At 32.8% G+C, this 16,287-nt stretch overlaps 1 protein-coding gene across 1 annotated transcript in view; it reads right to left on the bottom strand.

The window, feature by feature from the left end:
• Positions 1-405: 405 nt before the first annotated feature.
• The window catches only part of FNDC1 (fibronectin type III domain containing 1), a 117,630-nt gene continuing 101,748 nt past the window's right edge, over positions 406-16,287 (bottom strand). The window contains 6 exon segments of the mRNA XM_051996746.1: positions 406-1,583; positions 2,552-2,674; positions 3,297-3,458; positions 5,225-5,254; positions 8,030-8,109; positions 14,915-15,023. Of these exon segments, the coding sequence (XP_051852706.1) occupies positions 1,468-1,583; positions 2,552-2,674; positions 3,297-3,458; positions 5,225-5,254; positions 8,030-8,109; positions 14,915-15,023 (620 nt within the window). The 3' untranslated portion in view covers positions 406-1,467.

The following is a 16,287-nucleotide window of genomic DNA, read 5'->3' as shown; positions in this document are numbered from 1 at the left end:
TTATTTTACTTAAGGACTTGGGTTTATTATGCTATCAGTTCATCCTATTGGTCCCAAATTGGCTGCACCTAAAAATATAGTTCTACATCTAAAATGAAATCTCTTTGAAGGGAAAAATATAGGTATAATGAAAATAACTAATTAGAGGTTGCACAAAAGTTTTATACAAGTTGGATGTGGAAAGGAAGAAGAATGGAATATCTTTAGACCACTGTGACATATAAATATGGAGCTTAGAGATTCTAAGAAGTGCTTCCCTTTGCCCATTGAATCTTTCTGATACAATATTTATGTCAACCTGGAAAGAAATCTCTAGTAGGGTGTTCCTGGAATCTATCCTGATTAAATGAATATATATATATATTTATGAAAGATGATGATGAAATGAGCACATTCACAAGTACATGGGGTTTTTTAAGTTAAAAATTATTAATGTATCTTTAAAAAGAACTCATGCTGTAGCACAGAGAAACAAAAAGCCTCAGATTCAAGAGTAAAATATCAAGGGAACACAAATGAAAAAAATAAGAAAACAAACTGAAGTGAGACATTTAGTTTGGGATCAGAAATTAAGATGAATCTTTGAAACACTACTCGTGCAGATGACTTCGTGATGGTTAACATGTTTGCAAAAGGAACAATTCTTTCCACAGTTGTTATATTTTTCACAATACATTTTCCAAGGAAATTTTTTAAAAGACTTGTTAATAAACAGCACCTTTTGCACAAAAATTCAGAAATATTTATCTAGAAGACATGAAAAATGAGAATTCTATGTGATATTCTTGCAGACATATATATACACATATATATGCATATATATAAACATACAAACACATACACATATATACCTTGTGAATTTACAATGTTATTTGGTGCATTAGTCCAGCAGTGAGGCAAGCTCACAGAGCATGGCTTATGTAGACTATATTGCCTTGAGTGTGTATTTTTAGTAGCTCAACATTGCTGAATTAAAAAAAAAAAACCTCTGAAGCTTAAACCTCTGCCAGTTATAGAGAATTCCATTAATAACAATGGAAAATTATTTAGCATTCCATTAAGCAAGCACAGCATGCTTAGGTCGTTCCTTTGAGATACATGAAACGTCCAAATTTTGTGCTTAGTAAAGTTTGAAAGTCTCACCGAGGAAAAGTGCAATCCATTTCAGTTGCTTATTTATTATTTCTTTGGGTTGTGTTGACTTTTAAAAAACACACACATACAACAGAGAAGCAAAGTGGAATTTGAATATCAAACGCAAATCCTGTTTTCAGTCCCAGGTCAAGTAATGAAGCAGACTCCCATATTTAAGTGTGAGAAGTACATAGGATTTTGGTCTTCTGAGCACCTGGACTTAGGAGTTTCTCTACTGCTGTCTTTATTTTCTTCCCAAGTCCTCATAGTCTCCTGGTAAAAGTAGTTTAACAGGTCTGAGAGGTATGGGCTAGACTTGCAGTGGTGATAGGGTTACCATTTTCCTGGAATGGAGACACCGCACTCATACCATCCAACATAATAGTAGGGCGTTCCAAAACCAATTCGGCCAAATTCTACAGGCTCTTGACGATACTGGCGATGATAACCTGGAATGATTAAGGAAAAAAATAGATAAGATGAAAGGAAAGAAAGCAGGAAGATAAAGAGAAAATGCAACATTAGTATTTGAGGGGGGAAAAAAAAGAAATGTGAAATATCTTCTTTCAGAAGAACACTGATTGGTACATATTCAGTAATTATCCCAACGATCTTTTTGTTCAGCAAATGCCTCCTCAATGCAATAAAGAAGGCAGATTTCCCATATATTTAATGTCTTTTTTCTTCTCCCATGAATGAAATAATACAGTTTAAAATTTCCTTTGCCTTATAGTCTTTCAATTCCAATTCCAATTCCAATTCCAAATATCTCTATATTTATGTGGAGATGTAACAAAATTTGACCACCTATCTGCTTATGTTCCTGCCTTTCTAAAAGCATTGCGTTTTCTCTACTTCTTTCTACTGAGTCCAATACTACCCATTCTTCAGAGACTCATTTCAAAGTTCACTTCCTCTGTATAGCCTTCCCTGGCAACCATAGCATAAAATGCTCTCCTTCTTCTAAATTCAAATAGCAGTTAGTATCTGCACAAGTTACAATAATTTTCCATTATTGTCTTGAAGTATCATTTAAATCTTTGATATTTGACTTTTCATGTCTTTTTATCTTCTCATTCCAGATTGACTGAAATCTCTTTGAGGGCAGAGACCATACTTTATGTGTACATACTACATAAAATTTAGCAGTGGTGTACACACAACAAGCCCTTAATTTGGCGTTGTTTTGATTTTGGATAAAGTATCGAGAAGCCTTTATTTAACCCAATAAGTTTCCTGAAATGCCACAACACTGCACATGCTTTAATTGACAATTCCAAGAGCCATATAGAATTCCATACCCAAATTTTGGTCCTCCTTCTACTCCTTCCCTCCAAACCCATGTTGCTTCTTTTGTAGGCAAAAAGTCACTTAAATGTCAATTGGGGAGCACAAATATGTCTGTTACTCATCTTACCTTGAACAGTTGGCAGAGCTTCTACATATGACTGAGGACCTGTTCTTCCATCCAAGTGTGAATCTACAAACTGACAATGGTCCTCACCTCTCCCCCAACTATCTCCAATGCTGTAGAAAGTATCTGAAAAGATCATACACTCCATAAAAACACAACCACATCACTTCATTATGAGCATTTGTAGCTTACACAAAGGATGACTGATTACCAAAACGTGGGAGGGGAAACTTTAGAGATCAATGAGTCCATGGGGGTTCTAAGTGACAGAGTAAATTAAATATTTGAGCTGGAGTGTTTCTGGCTTCAGAGTATTTCTACTACCACAACAAAGATAGTAGAAATTAAAGGTAAGGGGAAGTGAAAGCAGACAGAGAGTCTATTATAAAAGCATTTTCTCAAGTATAAAGTAGTTCATAAATATAAAGTCTTATTAACAGAGAAAATGGGCTTTTGTACATCTATGAAATTCTTGAAATTTGTTTAGCAGTAAAAGTTAGTAAGTTTGGATCCAAACTCATTTTTTGATCCCATATAAGATGCTTTTTTTACTGTGTCATTTGAGAGGAATGGGGAAGGGGATTCTCCCAATATACATTCCTAAGAAGCAGCACATGCTTTGCTGCTCTGGACTTAAGTCAGGGCCAGAATATAGTTCAGATAACTTTGATACTTTTGAGTCAGCACATCTTTTAATCTAAATGATTTAATTAGGTGTCAATCAAAAGCAATATCCCAGATAACTTACCTTTTAAGTTATCACTTAGGTAGATCTTATACCTTAGTGAATTACAAAGAACAACTCCCACAAATTTTCGGTACCATGTGCGCTTCACATATTGTCTCCCATGGCACTCTGTGTAGCTAGGATCACGTTTGAAAGCAAATGGAATCCAAATGGGCTCCCCGCCTTTATAATACAAAAGGTGATAAAAGGTATTCTGGTTCAGTTTTAGTATTTCACAGCATAGGTTGCCTACAAGACACTTTGATTGATTCTTTCTTTTTTTTTTTAACAAGAAGAAAAATTCACTTCCTTTTTACATTATCTTGATTCCTTCTTATTATGTATCTATTAAATCATATGTCATTAAAAGAATACTTAGCCTAAACAATTAAATGGAAAACAGTGTGAAATGTTTATAATTCCTTTATAATTTTAGTCTGTCATCTTTTTATAACTGTTAAATTATGGTTATAAATTATTACCTGAATTTTAAAAAATCCTCATACTTTTTAAAAATTGATGGCTATGAATTTGCAATTGAAATTTATTTTGCCAATTTAGGCAATATTACTCATAGGTTTAGAGCTGGAAAGAAACTTTAGAAGTCATCCACTCTGAACCTTTCATTTTAAAAATAAAGAAAATGAGACCCTATAAAATTAAGTGAATTCTCCAAGGTCACATAGGTTGTATTTGATTCCAAATCTAGCATTTTTTTCTCTCTATCATGCATCTCTCATTCATTCAATTCACTATTAATTGATCAGGACATAAGTTAAAGAGGAACTAACAAGACCCATATGGATTCAACTAAATGCTTTCTTTAAAAAAATCTATTATTTTATTGATATTCTTCTGACAGCAAAGATCCCAATTCTTCTATGACTAAGAAGTGATTTTTATGCCTTGGAGTAATCAAAAAACCCATCACCTGGTGACCAACCTTGTGCTAATTATGCCCTTTGCACTTAGCCCAACTAGTCGTAGGAAGACCAATATAGAGTAGTTAGTGATTATACTTGGAACCTTTCTAGTTTGGACAAACCTCTGCTAAAAGCATTTGTTCTCTGCCAGAAATTTTGGAGCATGACTTTGGTGGAAGCAGAGCTTTGGAGCTTGGATAAAACTGTGATATTGTCCTAATCCTCCTATTATGAAATCCTTTGCAAAACCTCCTAGTTGGAAGGAACCTCTAGAGGTCACCTGAACAAGAATCTTCTCCATCATACCAGACAGTGGTCATTCAGCCTCTGCTTAGAGAATTCCAGAGGCACCCAAGACTTCCTCAGACTTCCCCCATGAGTCTATTTCTCAGGAGGTTGCTGTCTCATGATAAGACTCAGTATTTCTTAGGAGTATATGTACTTTAACAGTGAACTCCAGGAAATTTGAAAGCAATTTGAACCCAAGGAAATTAAACTATAGAAGAATGACAGTAGGAGGGAAAGGTTAATTTTTTGAGAATAAGAAAGACTATGTGATATAGTGATATAGAGAGATAATCTCTGGGGAGGTTGACCCATAAAACTGACTTTGACTTCTAGCAACATGAGCTAATTGACTTGTCTTAAAAGAAAGCAAAAAGTAATATCATATAGTCAAAACTTAAAGTATAATTAAAATGCTTATGAATAGAAATACTGAATATAAAAAATTTAATATAATCAGAAACTGTATTTCAAAATGTGAGTCTTGCAATAACTGGATCTTCTTTCTCCATTACTACTTTCTCTCATTACTAATGAGAATTCCTGTATCATTTCTCTTCTCTAGTTGAGAAGGTGAATTTTAATTATTGGATAATCTAGAACATGTTGAATAGAAATTTAGCATTGCCCTATTAGTCACATGTTTGAGTGGCATAACATATAAGCAAATATCTATTTATTTCTGGATTCAATTTAATCAGAGGCACATCTTTGGGTCATTTGTCATGGAATGTAACTTACCTGGAGGTCTTACAACAAGCAGTGGATTGTCTGTAAGAAATAAAATAAATTAGAATTTATTAACTTGTCTTACTTCATCTATTTACTATCCACATGACAGAATGTATTTGCTGTCCTTCAATCTATATTGTATTACATGGAGTATGCTTAGACTCCATAGAAATTCAGAAAAGGAAAATACAGATTATTTGGCAAACCACAAAAGTTTTCTACAATACTTATATTCAAATCATTTATCTGAGAGTAATGCTCTCTTTAAAATTCACAACCTTGTTAGTAACAAACTCATTTCCTGAAATTTTTTTTTATTGCAGATGATGATACAAAAGGATTGAATTAACCTATACTGATGGATTTCTGGTATTTTTGAGCCAAGGGTGCCTACAGTATTAGTCAATGCTATTTTGGATGTTCGTTAATTAATGTTCCTTTACATTCACATTTTCTTAAGGTTTTCTATGAGAGACTCCTTTCTCATGCCATCCACTTCTTTCCATGAAAGGAAAAGTATGTAATTTCATCCCTACTTAATCATATTTACTCTGGTTGCTAGCTCCTGACTTAGAATGGAAGTAACAAATTCTGAGGGCTGTTTAAGCTATTTAAAAAATAACCTCACAATGTATCTTACTTAAGTATTCAAGCACCAATAATCATCAACATTCCGATTTCTGGTGGATCCTGGAAAAACTCTCAAGTGGTTAAAAAAAAAAGTTAAAAGGAATACGTTTCCAGATTTGATGCTGAGATTTATATAACATAGATTGTAACATTTCCTAAAACTAAGATATCATGAATTTACAGATTTAGATAACCTTAAGTTGAGCCAATATATGAGGATATTATGATGATTATGTTCATGTTTTTACCTCACTATAAGTCACTAATTGTTTCAATAAGGTAACAGGAATTGGAGAAATTCAGCTAATCTGGTTTATATGTAATCCAACTAGATAATTCAGACATGCGAGATTGTGGGTAAGACATAATCACCACCACAAAAACTGATGCAATGGTTTGGAGTCAAGACAAAGAAGATTCATGTGTGAGGGTGTTTCTTAGGAGTTTGTCTTTTTAAAAGTAGTATTTTAAGCCCTAACCTTAACATATGTACTACTTACTACTCAAGTTCCAATAGAGATTTTTAGACTTTCATTTACTAGCTTATTAATCTTGAATTGCCTGGCTTTGGGGTGATCTTAGAGCAGTTAACCTAATAAGGGTCAAATTTCCACCTTGTATCCAGAAATGTTATCCTCAGATAATTTGCCAACTTTCCGAAGATAATTCTGATGAATAACAATTCTCTTCATCTTTCCCATTTGTAAGTGGAAATAATTACTCTAAAAATTGTTAACATGAAGCATGTGAAAACATTTCTGAAGCCAAAGTTCTTCCCTGAGATATTACACCTATTTAAGCTTTGATTTAGTTCACATTTATTTCACTGGCTTTAAGAAATTATCTTCCAGGGACAAATTTTTTGTAATGAGTCTACAATTATGTAATGTGCTAACTACACAAATCATCCTGATAGAGGTGATATTTTTGCTGGAGATTTACTTGTTTGACATTCTTTTACTTGTGCGTGTCATGTAGCCACATGTGTGGTAGAATATTATAACTGCCTTAGTAATCCATCTCGTTGCAGAATGAAGAACATTTGTTAAAAAAAGAACATAAGAATTGATTTATTGGGATAGAGCCAGACATGATCTACACAGCATTGTGTCTTTGACAGGGATGACTAGCACATGGTTATTCTCTGTGTCAATGTCTGCAAAGGTTAAGGATGCTACCCCAATAAACATGAGTCAATTGGAAGAAATTAGCTCATTTTGTACATTTTCAGCTTAAATAATATCTTAATTACACTATTAATGTTAAGTAAATCCAGACAAATTCTGGTGAGTTGTTATATTTTTGTTTTGTTTTTATAAAGAAGATAAAATTTACTTTTGAGTAAACAATTGTGTATTGGATGCCTCTTAAGCCAAATTACTTTTATATTCTTCAGCTGTTCAGAATTAGAAACAAATTTTTAAACTTTGGAGCTAAATCTTTCACAGATACTTTCAAACTTATTCCCATGCTGTTGAAAAATAGATTCCCCCACTACAGAATTTAACCTTTTCATTTCTCAGGAAACTGATATGGAAACTTTTCTTAATACCATTAGTACAATGAAAAGAAAAAAAATGACACCTTTTTTTTTTCAAAAAAGAAAAATCAGAAGTGATTTTGCTAAGGCTAACACTTTTGTTTTGTTTTGTTTCTCACTTAATTGTACTTATTATTAGGGATTCTTTTTATAATATGGAAAAGGGCTGATTTTTCCCATTTGATCATATATTTGATTATACCCATTGATTGGGGGTATAGTTAATTAAGTTGTGATACATGAATGTAATGGACCATGAGAAAAAATGAGTATGATGAATATGAACTCATACAAAGTGGAATAAGTAAGACTAGGGAAATTATATACACAATGACTACAACAATGGAAACAACAACAAAATAATAGAAACTGAATACCGTGAGATGATCAAACTTAATTCTAAATAAGAGATATAAGAAGCCATTTCTCTTATTTCTTTGCAGAAGTAGAGGACTATCGTAGAACATTGAAAACAATGTTAGATTTTTATATGAAGCTCCCCTTTATCTTACTTTTTAAAAAATAAAACAGTTATTAAGAGGAAAAAAAGACTACATTAAGAAATGTAGATGATTTTAAAACATTAAATCAATAAATAATTTTAAAAAGAGAAAGGAAAATCCAAAACTTATGATAATACGTACCTGATTCCGTAACAAAAGAGACTGAAGGACTCATAGGTCCATAACCATAGGGATTTTTTGCTTGTACTTTAAAATAATATCTAAAATGTAAAGAAATTTATTTTATTTTATTTGCTGGACAATATTTATAATCTAAAAATAACAAACATTTATGTAAAAAAAAGTTACTTCCCAATAATAAATATTACTGCTGTGATTCCCTCAAAATTGTTTTCAAATAATTTTGAAAAACAATACAGCTAACACATACTGCAACACAAATGTGACTAAGTGTTCCAAATGTCATTAATGTTCATGAATGAAGGTTTCACACCAAAAAGAAATCAGGAAAGAAAAACAGGCAAATTTAAGGTCACTTCCAGCTCTGAAATTCTGTGATTCTATGATTATTGGGAGAGAGTACATTATTTCTAGAGCCAGATGTTGAATGAGTCACTTAAGATATGTATTTTCTGAGTTGAATTGGCTTTCACCAATTCAAAATTCTTAACTACCATCATTCCATAGTAAACCCTGACTTGCACTCAAAAGTGGTTGAGTTCCACAATTAAAAAAAAGTTGTGAAGAACTTGGAAAGGATTAGAGGAGATATACAAAATGGATTAAAGAAAAAGAAGACCTATGATGAAAGCCTATGATGCACCAGGCACCAGGGTTGAAACAAGGCATTTGTATGTCCCACTTCTGCTCTGAACTTCACTCTTTGAAAGTTGTACCCTATTTCAACCCAATAAAGATTTATAAAGTGTCTGCTATGTTGAAATCAATGTGTTATTTACCACAGAACTTCAACTTTAACTGGAACACTTGATTTATTAAAAAATAAATACCCATGTGCCACAGAGAGTAGAATTCTTTAGTATTAAAAATAGGTATAATTGTAAAATGTATTATGAATAATGTTCACAGTGGTACCCTCACATGTACTGTGCTTTAGGCAACTGTCTATTTTGTCTGTCCCATAGTTCCAATGGTGGTAAGTATAAAAAGTTTATTATATCAGCTAATACGTGAGCAGCCATTTAATGGGTAAAGATTAGTAGAAGTTCATTTTAATCATGAGCAGAAATAGAGGAAATAACCAAAATATAATAATGGAAGGTTTAGATTAAACATGAAAATATTGTCATGCACTGGAATATTTTACTGAGGGAGAAAAATAATTAATTTCTCTGATCACATCAAGAAAATGTAGACAGCAAAATATAATTGGGAGCGGGGGAGCATTGGATGGAAGACTGACAATAACCTGGAAATTTAGCAAGCTGAGTCTTTCCTGATGGAGCCATTCATTAATTATGTGTCACTTCTCCCTAGACTTCAATCATCTTTTTAATATAAGAAGGTTGAAAGAGATTATTTCTAAAGTTCCTTAATGCTAACACTCAATACTATCTAACTGATCAAATCAGCTTCTTTCCTCAGGAGAGTTTTGTATGGAAGGGGTAGAAAGAGAAGAGAAACACTCTGACTACTTGTATTACAAACTTGTCCTGAATTAAAATACCTTTCTGGTACCTCCAATACAGGTTCGTATTGGAGGGAGAAAGAGGTGGAGGAAATTCTCCCATGGTATTCTTGACTTCTTCAAAAGGACTAAGGGGAAGGGTTAATTCAGTTGCAGAAATGTAGCAGGCATAGTCAATCTAAGTATAATCTGATTTACATTTACTTTCTCATTTAATATTCTCCTAACTGGCCAAATCTAAAACCAGAGACTGAGTAGAGAAAGAATAATTTCTGTCAATTTGTTTCAGTCTTAATTCTGCTTAGCAGAAATGCTAGGGGAAGTAAATCCTACCCTCTTCCAACCCACATGCTTTTCTTTCTATTTCTATGAGAGTTACACTTGTGATGGCCAATTTTTAAGGAAATATCACTGGAGAAATTGTTCCTTCCTAGGAGCAAAGCAAGCAATACTTATTAATTTTATCCCATTCTCAATTCTCCTCAAGAGACAGATAACATTTGGTTGGGCATATAATAGATATCAGATAAATATCAGTCAATTAAATTTATAAATTGGTTACTTCTCTTAAAATTTCCCTCAATTTTAAGTCAAGGATTTCTTTGTGTTTTATGATATTGGAATCTATGCAAATCCCAATATATATAAATATAATGTATATCTCCATTTATATATTCATATATGTGTGTGTATACACTTCTAATTTTTTAAAAATGCTATAGTTGCTTTATTAGCCTAGTTATCAATGAAAATAAATTTAATTTTAAGAATTCATGCTATCACCATTGAGATATTTAAATTTCTTTTCATAAGAACTATTACATATCACTTGAATCATATCTTAATTTCTGCCAATAAATATGAAAAGTGGGGTTTCAAATCAGAAATGATTCAACTCATATGACCTATTTGTAGGCAGGATTAAGAGTGAGAAATTCACAAAAGCTGGCTTCCTATGTGGAACTAACATTACAACATCTGGAGGCCTCTGGGAGGATGTCTGATTTGAAAGCCTGGGAGCAGACTGACTAAATTTCCCTGAGACACAGCTTAAACTTCTGGGACTGAAAGGAAGACCAGTAATTCCAAGAAAGAAGCTATGGAAAAGGCCTGAAGGAAACAGCATAGCATTGGGTTATTGATTATTTTAATATTCTTGATATCATATTATTGATATTATTGATAGTGCAGATTCTAGAAGAAATATAGCAGTAATCCTGAGGCTCCCAGACCTTAGGAATACTATTATTCTAACAATCTATTTGTCAATGATCCTAAAGTCTTCTGACTTTAAGAATTCTATAGTATAGTCCTAGAAACATTCCTGATTCCAGGCCTGACACGCCATCCATGAGGCCATCTCACTGCCCTAATTAACTCTAGGACAAATCAAAAATCAAATTTGAAACTGGTAAATAAACCAAAAGTCAAATTATATGTATTCAAACAACAGAAATAGCTCTGTGACCAAATCATAATTCTATATAGCTAAGAACTACTTTGTCCTTACTTGTGCACTACAGAGATTTCTTAATTTCAATATGATTAAACAGAGAGAAAAGAAAAGCCTGTTTGACAGTGCAATCGTTTTCCTTTCAAAACTCTCAATAAAGTCATTCACATCTCATTTAAGAAAGACCTTTTTTTTTCACTTAAGGAGAAACATACACATGCACAATTGAGAACACATGGGTTTCCTAGGTTCGGATGATCCAAGAAGTTTGCATTTTCCAAATTATGCATACTTTTATTCAATGGTTATGGAGTTGTTTAAGGCAAAAATATGCAGTCAGTTGGAGCTGTGGATTTGGCATACAGAAATCATAACAGTCCATGTTAAACTAGTATTTTTTATTTAAAAAAATAAGAAACCCATACAAATATACATGGGGTCTGCTAAAGATATCTCTGCTGAATAGTTGTTTTTTTTATTTTTTTAAAGCATATATTGGATGTAGAGTTTTAAAGAAATGACTTTAAAACCTAGAATAAAAGCCAACTTAGTAACAATCACAGCCTCAGTGGAAAGGAATTGATGTTATAAAAGTAAGGTTATGTGAAAATAAATAACTAATATTCTAAAATAAACCACTTTAATTTCTTTTTTTTATATTGTTTTGCTATTGAAATCCAGTTATTACTCAAGATAAGCCTTCCCCTTGAACCCCATGTTTCTAGCTTACCACAAAACTCCAGATAGAAATTAAGCAACTATATATTTAATTTCTGGTTTTGCCTAGCAGAGCAACATAAATTTAAGAGGCTAAGATGAAAAGTCATGTGCGACGATAGAAAGGTGCTATTTCTATTGATAAAGCCATGTGCCATACTTTCTTCTATCATCTATCTATAATTACATAAAACAAATAGTTCATAAAGTTCTCAATCAGATGATATTGAGTCTCTATCTCTCCCCTACAACAAAAAGATATTAACGTTTTATCTTCCAGTATGAACCTATAGTATATTTCACTTAATACCCTAAATGGTAATAAATCTCATCATTTGAGGGCTGTTTGATTTTTGGGAAAAGTAAAAATCAATTTAGAACAAAATATATGAAACCATTTAAGATCCAAGGATAGTGTTAATAAAAATAATAATAATGATGATGATGATAATGGAAACAAGTGGTTTGCAGCCCAAAATATAGCATCAAAGAAAAGGATTTCTGCTATTGGCGTATGTACATAATAACAAGGACCAGTAGGTCAAGCTAATGAGCTTACCCCCTTTGCCTACTTTTTGTTCTGACTCAAATTCATTTGTAGGTAAAGCCAGAGAAAATATGCCTTGGGAATTTCTAACTTAAAGTCAGGTAGCTGTCAGCAACAAAATACTCAGATCTCAGACTTAGAAACAAGGCTTAAAAGAAAAAATTTATTTAGCCTGGATTTTATTTTCTATCTGTGATGATTCACAGCCTCCATCTATAACTAAAGGACTATTAGCCCACCTTTATCAAAGAGAGATTTTCTATTCACTATATCCAGGAAGATTGGAGCTAAGATAGATGGCAAATAGACTTGAATTGAAGGTTAGATATTTTTAGCAGGAAACAAGGTCCAACAGCAATTACAATTTTAGTGAAGTATCACACTCAATAGACTAACATTTATGATAGGAGGAATGGGAGAAAAGACAAAAACAGAAACAGAGAGGGAGAGAGAGGGAAAGACACAGAGAAGTAGAGATGGAGACAAAGAACAGTAGAGACAACAACCAATGGAGAGAAGCAAAGAATTCACTATTCTTTGCACCTGCTGCTCTGGCTGGTTTCAATTTCACAAAACTCCACACATGTACCTTGTCGTATCCCATTCTCTCTCTCCCTGCTCCCCCATCTCCTTCCTTCTACATATTATTTTTCCCTTTAGATTGTAAGCTTTTTGAGAGCAGGAGTGTCTTTTTCTTTATTAATTATATCCCAAGCATTTAGCACAGTTCCTGATACACAGTACATGTTTAAGGAATATTTAATGAATTTGGATTTGTGGGAGACTATCCTCTTAATTTAAAATGTTCCATTGCTTTTTTTTTTTTAGTATATTGTATACTCATTAAATGACTTTGTTTTGAACTAATTATGTCTTCTTCTGATTGGCTAGTAAAAGCTAACTTATTGTTGAGGTTCATGAGCTGTAATTTTGACTGGACATAGACTCCTAGAGTACCTTGAACCTCATTCACCTTTTCAAGCACCCTATATGTTATGAGAATTTCCCCAAACATTAAAATACAAGACCAATGGTATATGTATGTCTGTCTTTTTGAAGATATTTTGAAAATAACTCTAAATCATTTTGAATAAAATCATGAAAATTAAAGTATGTTTATTTTTTTCCCAAGGTGACAACTTTAATGATAGCATTTACTTGGACAAATTCAGGCTAGTTTGTTTTTTTTAATCTCATTATAATTACATCCCTTACAGTGATCAAATTTCATATTTTGTCCCAATTATTTTAAGAACATATTTGGCAAAGCATGCTTTAGATGCTCCTAAGTTATCATTTTTTTAATCAAAGTCAGCTGAGACTAATAAACTGCATGACACAGATTTGGAAAATCTACTTTCTTTTGACTATATTGGGCAAATAATTATCTTCTATGCTGCCGTTGCTGCTGTCCTTCAGACTTCCTTCAGACCCTAGTGTTATCACAGGACTCCCTAAACCTACCGAGGAAATCAGTTAACCCTCCTTTTTATATCTTTTTGTCATGTTCCTTCCATATAGTAGTATACATTTCCTACCAAGTATAAAAATCCCTGTCTTAAGCTTGATAAATGCTGTAATTCCCATTCCTCTTTCTCACCATACTGATGTAGAGGTCAACTTCCTGATAGGATTTGTATTCTAGACACCCCACTTGTCTCTCCTGAATGCAGCTGTGGTCAATCAGTGACCGGATTTCACTTTTGGAAGGGGGAATATTTGAACAACTGTTGGCAGAAAGCTACAAAGTAAAATGTTTCTCTCCAGTTTAATCCAAGATGACAAGACAATTTATTATGTCAAAATGATAACACAACCAATTGCAAAATCCAGGATTTTGAAGACATATCTAAAACTTCCAGATACATGGGAAGGGATTGAATTTTTACATTTCAGAAAGTGAAAATCATACTTAACTTAATCAAAAGTAGATGTTTGGTCACATCCAACTCTTTGTGATCCTACTTGGGATTTTCTTAGCAGATATTAAAATGATTTGATATTGCCTTACTCATTTTATAGGTGAGGAAACTGAGGCAAACAAGATTAAGTGACCTGCCCAGGATCACATAGCTAATAAGTATTTGAAACCAGATTTGAATTCAGGGAGATGAGTCTCCTTGACCATAGATCCCAAAATCCATCAACTGTGCCACCTAGTTGTCCTAAGAGTCAAAAAACCTGAATTCAAATTCAAACTCTGCTATTTATCAACTGTATTACATTGAGCAAATTATTCTTCTTTGTAAGTAAGATGAGACTGCTGAACTGTATGACTTCTGAGGTCTCTTCTAACTCTTGTCCCATTATAATATGGTCTTATAAATCAGAGAAAAACCGAAATTTGTACAAAATATATTGGAAATGGCTACTTCAATAAATTCATTCTTATGAATGAGGGTGAAGTTTGAGCTGCTAAATAATGCTAAATTTCATGGGTATTTTGAAAAACAATCTATTCCTTTCTTAACCCACTGAATTCAATTAAATAGTAATTACTTAATTCACATTTGGAAAACTGTTTGAAAATATAAATAAAATAACAGCATTAACTTTAGTTTCTCTTTAAATATATGGCATTTTGCTCCTAAACTTAAACAATTTTTTATCTAATGCTTGTGACATTAGGATGACAGATAATTGTCAATGCAAATCGCATTACCTTATTATTTTTGTATTGTGTAACCAGTATTGTCATACCTTGTATTTGGTTTGAGGTTCTCAATAGGTAAATGAGTAACCCCTGAAGTCTGGGTGGACCATTTGTTCCTAATGAAGTCTTCATAAGATGCACTATAAACCAAATAACCTAGAAATGAAAAGAAGGAAAATACAATCAACCACAATGATATTAATCATAATCTGGGGCTTTACTAAGTAAAGCCAGTGGGACAAGATCCTATGGCCAGTTATGAGATAGTAGATAAAGCCAGGCAGGGGTTTTGTTTTTGAAATAGTGACTTCTGCCAAAATGATGAAATATCTATTGCCTAAATATATATAAATCCATGGATTTATTTGAAAATAAAAAACAAAAATCAGAAATCTCAAAGTAGATATATGCTAGCAAACATTTAAGAATTCAAATTGGGTCCCATATCATTGTTCTTTGTATAAGAATCTTCTGTTAGTGATCAGTGGCTATATTAAAAATAAATGCATACGAAAAACCCAGTCCACTAAAGGAATATGAATAATCAATAACAATAACTGACATTTATCTGGTGCTTTAAAGTTTATAAAGCACTGTATATGTTATTCACATTAAGCCTCATAGGTAGGCCTGTAATAGGCACTATTAACTCTGTTTTACTATAAGGAAATAGTCTCTTAGGTGAGTTACCCAATAGAAAGTATAAGAATCAAGATTTAAACTCAAATCTCCCTGACTCTGATACTCTCTCTGCAATTTTGGACACATAAAAACTATCCTTTGATTTAGGATTATACTTGTTCTCTTTAAGGAAATCCTATAGCACTACTGGCTTGCCCAATTGAGGATCTCCTACAAGGTGTAAAGAGTATATATAATGTACGGAGTTCAAGTGCTAATGATTTAATCTCAGGCAAATTACTTCTCAGACCCTGATTCTCTCATTTATAAAATGAGGAAGTTGAACTAAATTGCTTATAGGGGTGTTTTCCTGCTTTAAAATTCTATGATTCTGATATCACTGACTCACTTTGCCTTACTAACATACTCCACAAGAAATTCCAGTCAATCTTAGGGCTTTCTCAGCCCTCCAGCCTCTATCTTTGGCAATAATTGAGAGACAGCATATTATACTGGAAGGGAAAAACCCATTCATTGAACTGCAGTTAAAAGAGCTTCTATTGATTACTGTCTCTGCTTAATTAAGCACATGAAGTTCATTGATCAGTATCGGTTTCTTTACCTATAAAAAATATAATGAGTTATGTTAAATGATTTACAGATTAAATTTCTATAATCTCTGAAATCTCTGACCTATGTTTGAGTACCAGCTTTGATTCATTTTAGACATGAAGAACCTGCAGTTCACAGAAATAAAAGGGCATTCCCAAAGTCACACAGTACCTAAGCCAGTGTTAAA

The sequence above is a fragment of the Antechinus flavipes genome, chromosome 4 (genome assembly GCF_016432865.1).
Source record: "Antechinus flavipes isolate AdamAnt ecotype Samford, QLD, Australia chromosome 4, AdamAnt_v2, whole genome shotgun sequence".
Taxonomy (NCBI): Eukaryota; Metazoa; Chordata; class Mammalia; order Dasyuromorphia; family Dasyuridae; genus Antechinus; species Antechinus flavipes.
The sequence above is the reverse complement of the archived record's forward strand: the minus strand, read 5'-3'. Positions and strand labels throughout refer to the sequence as shown.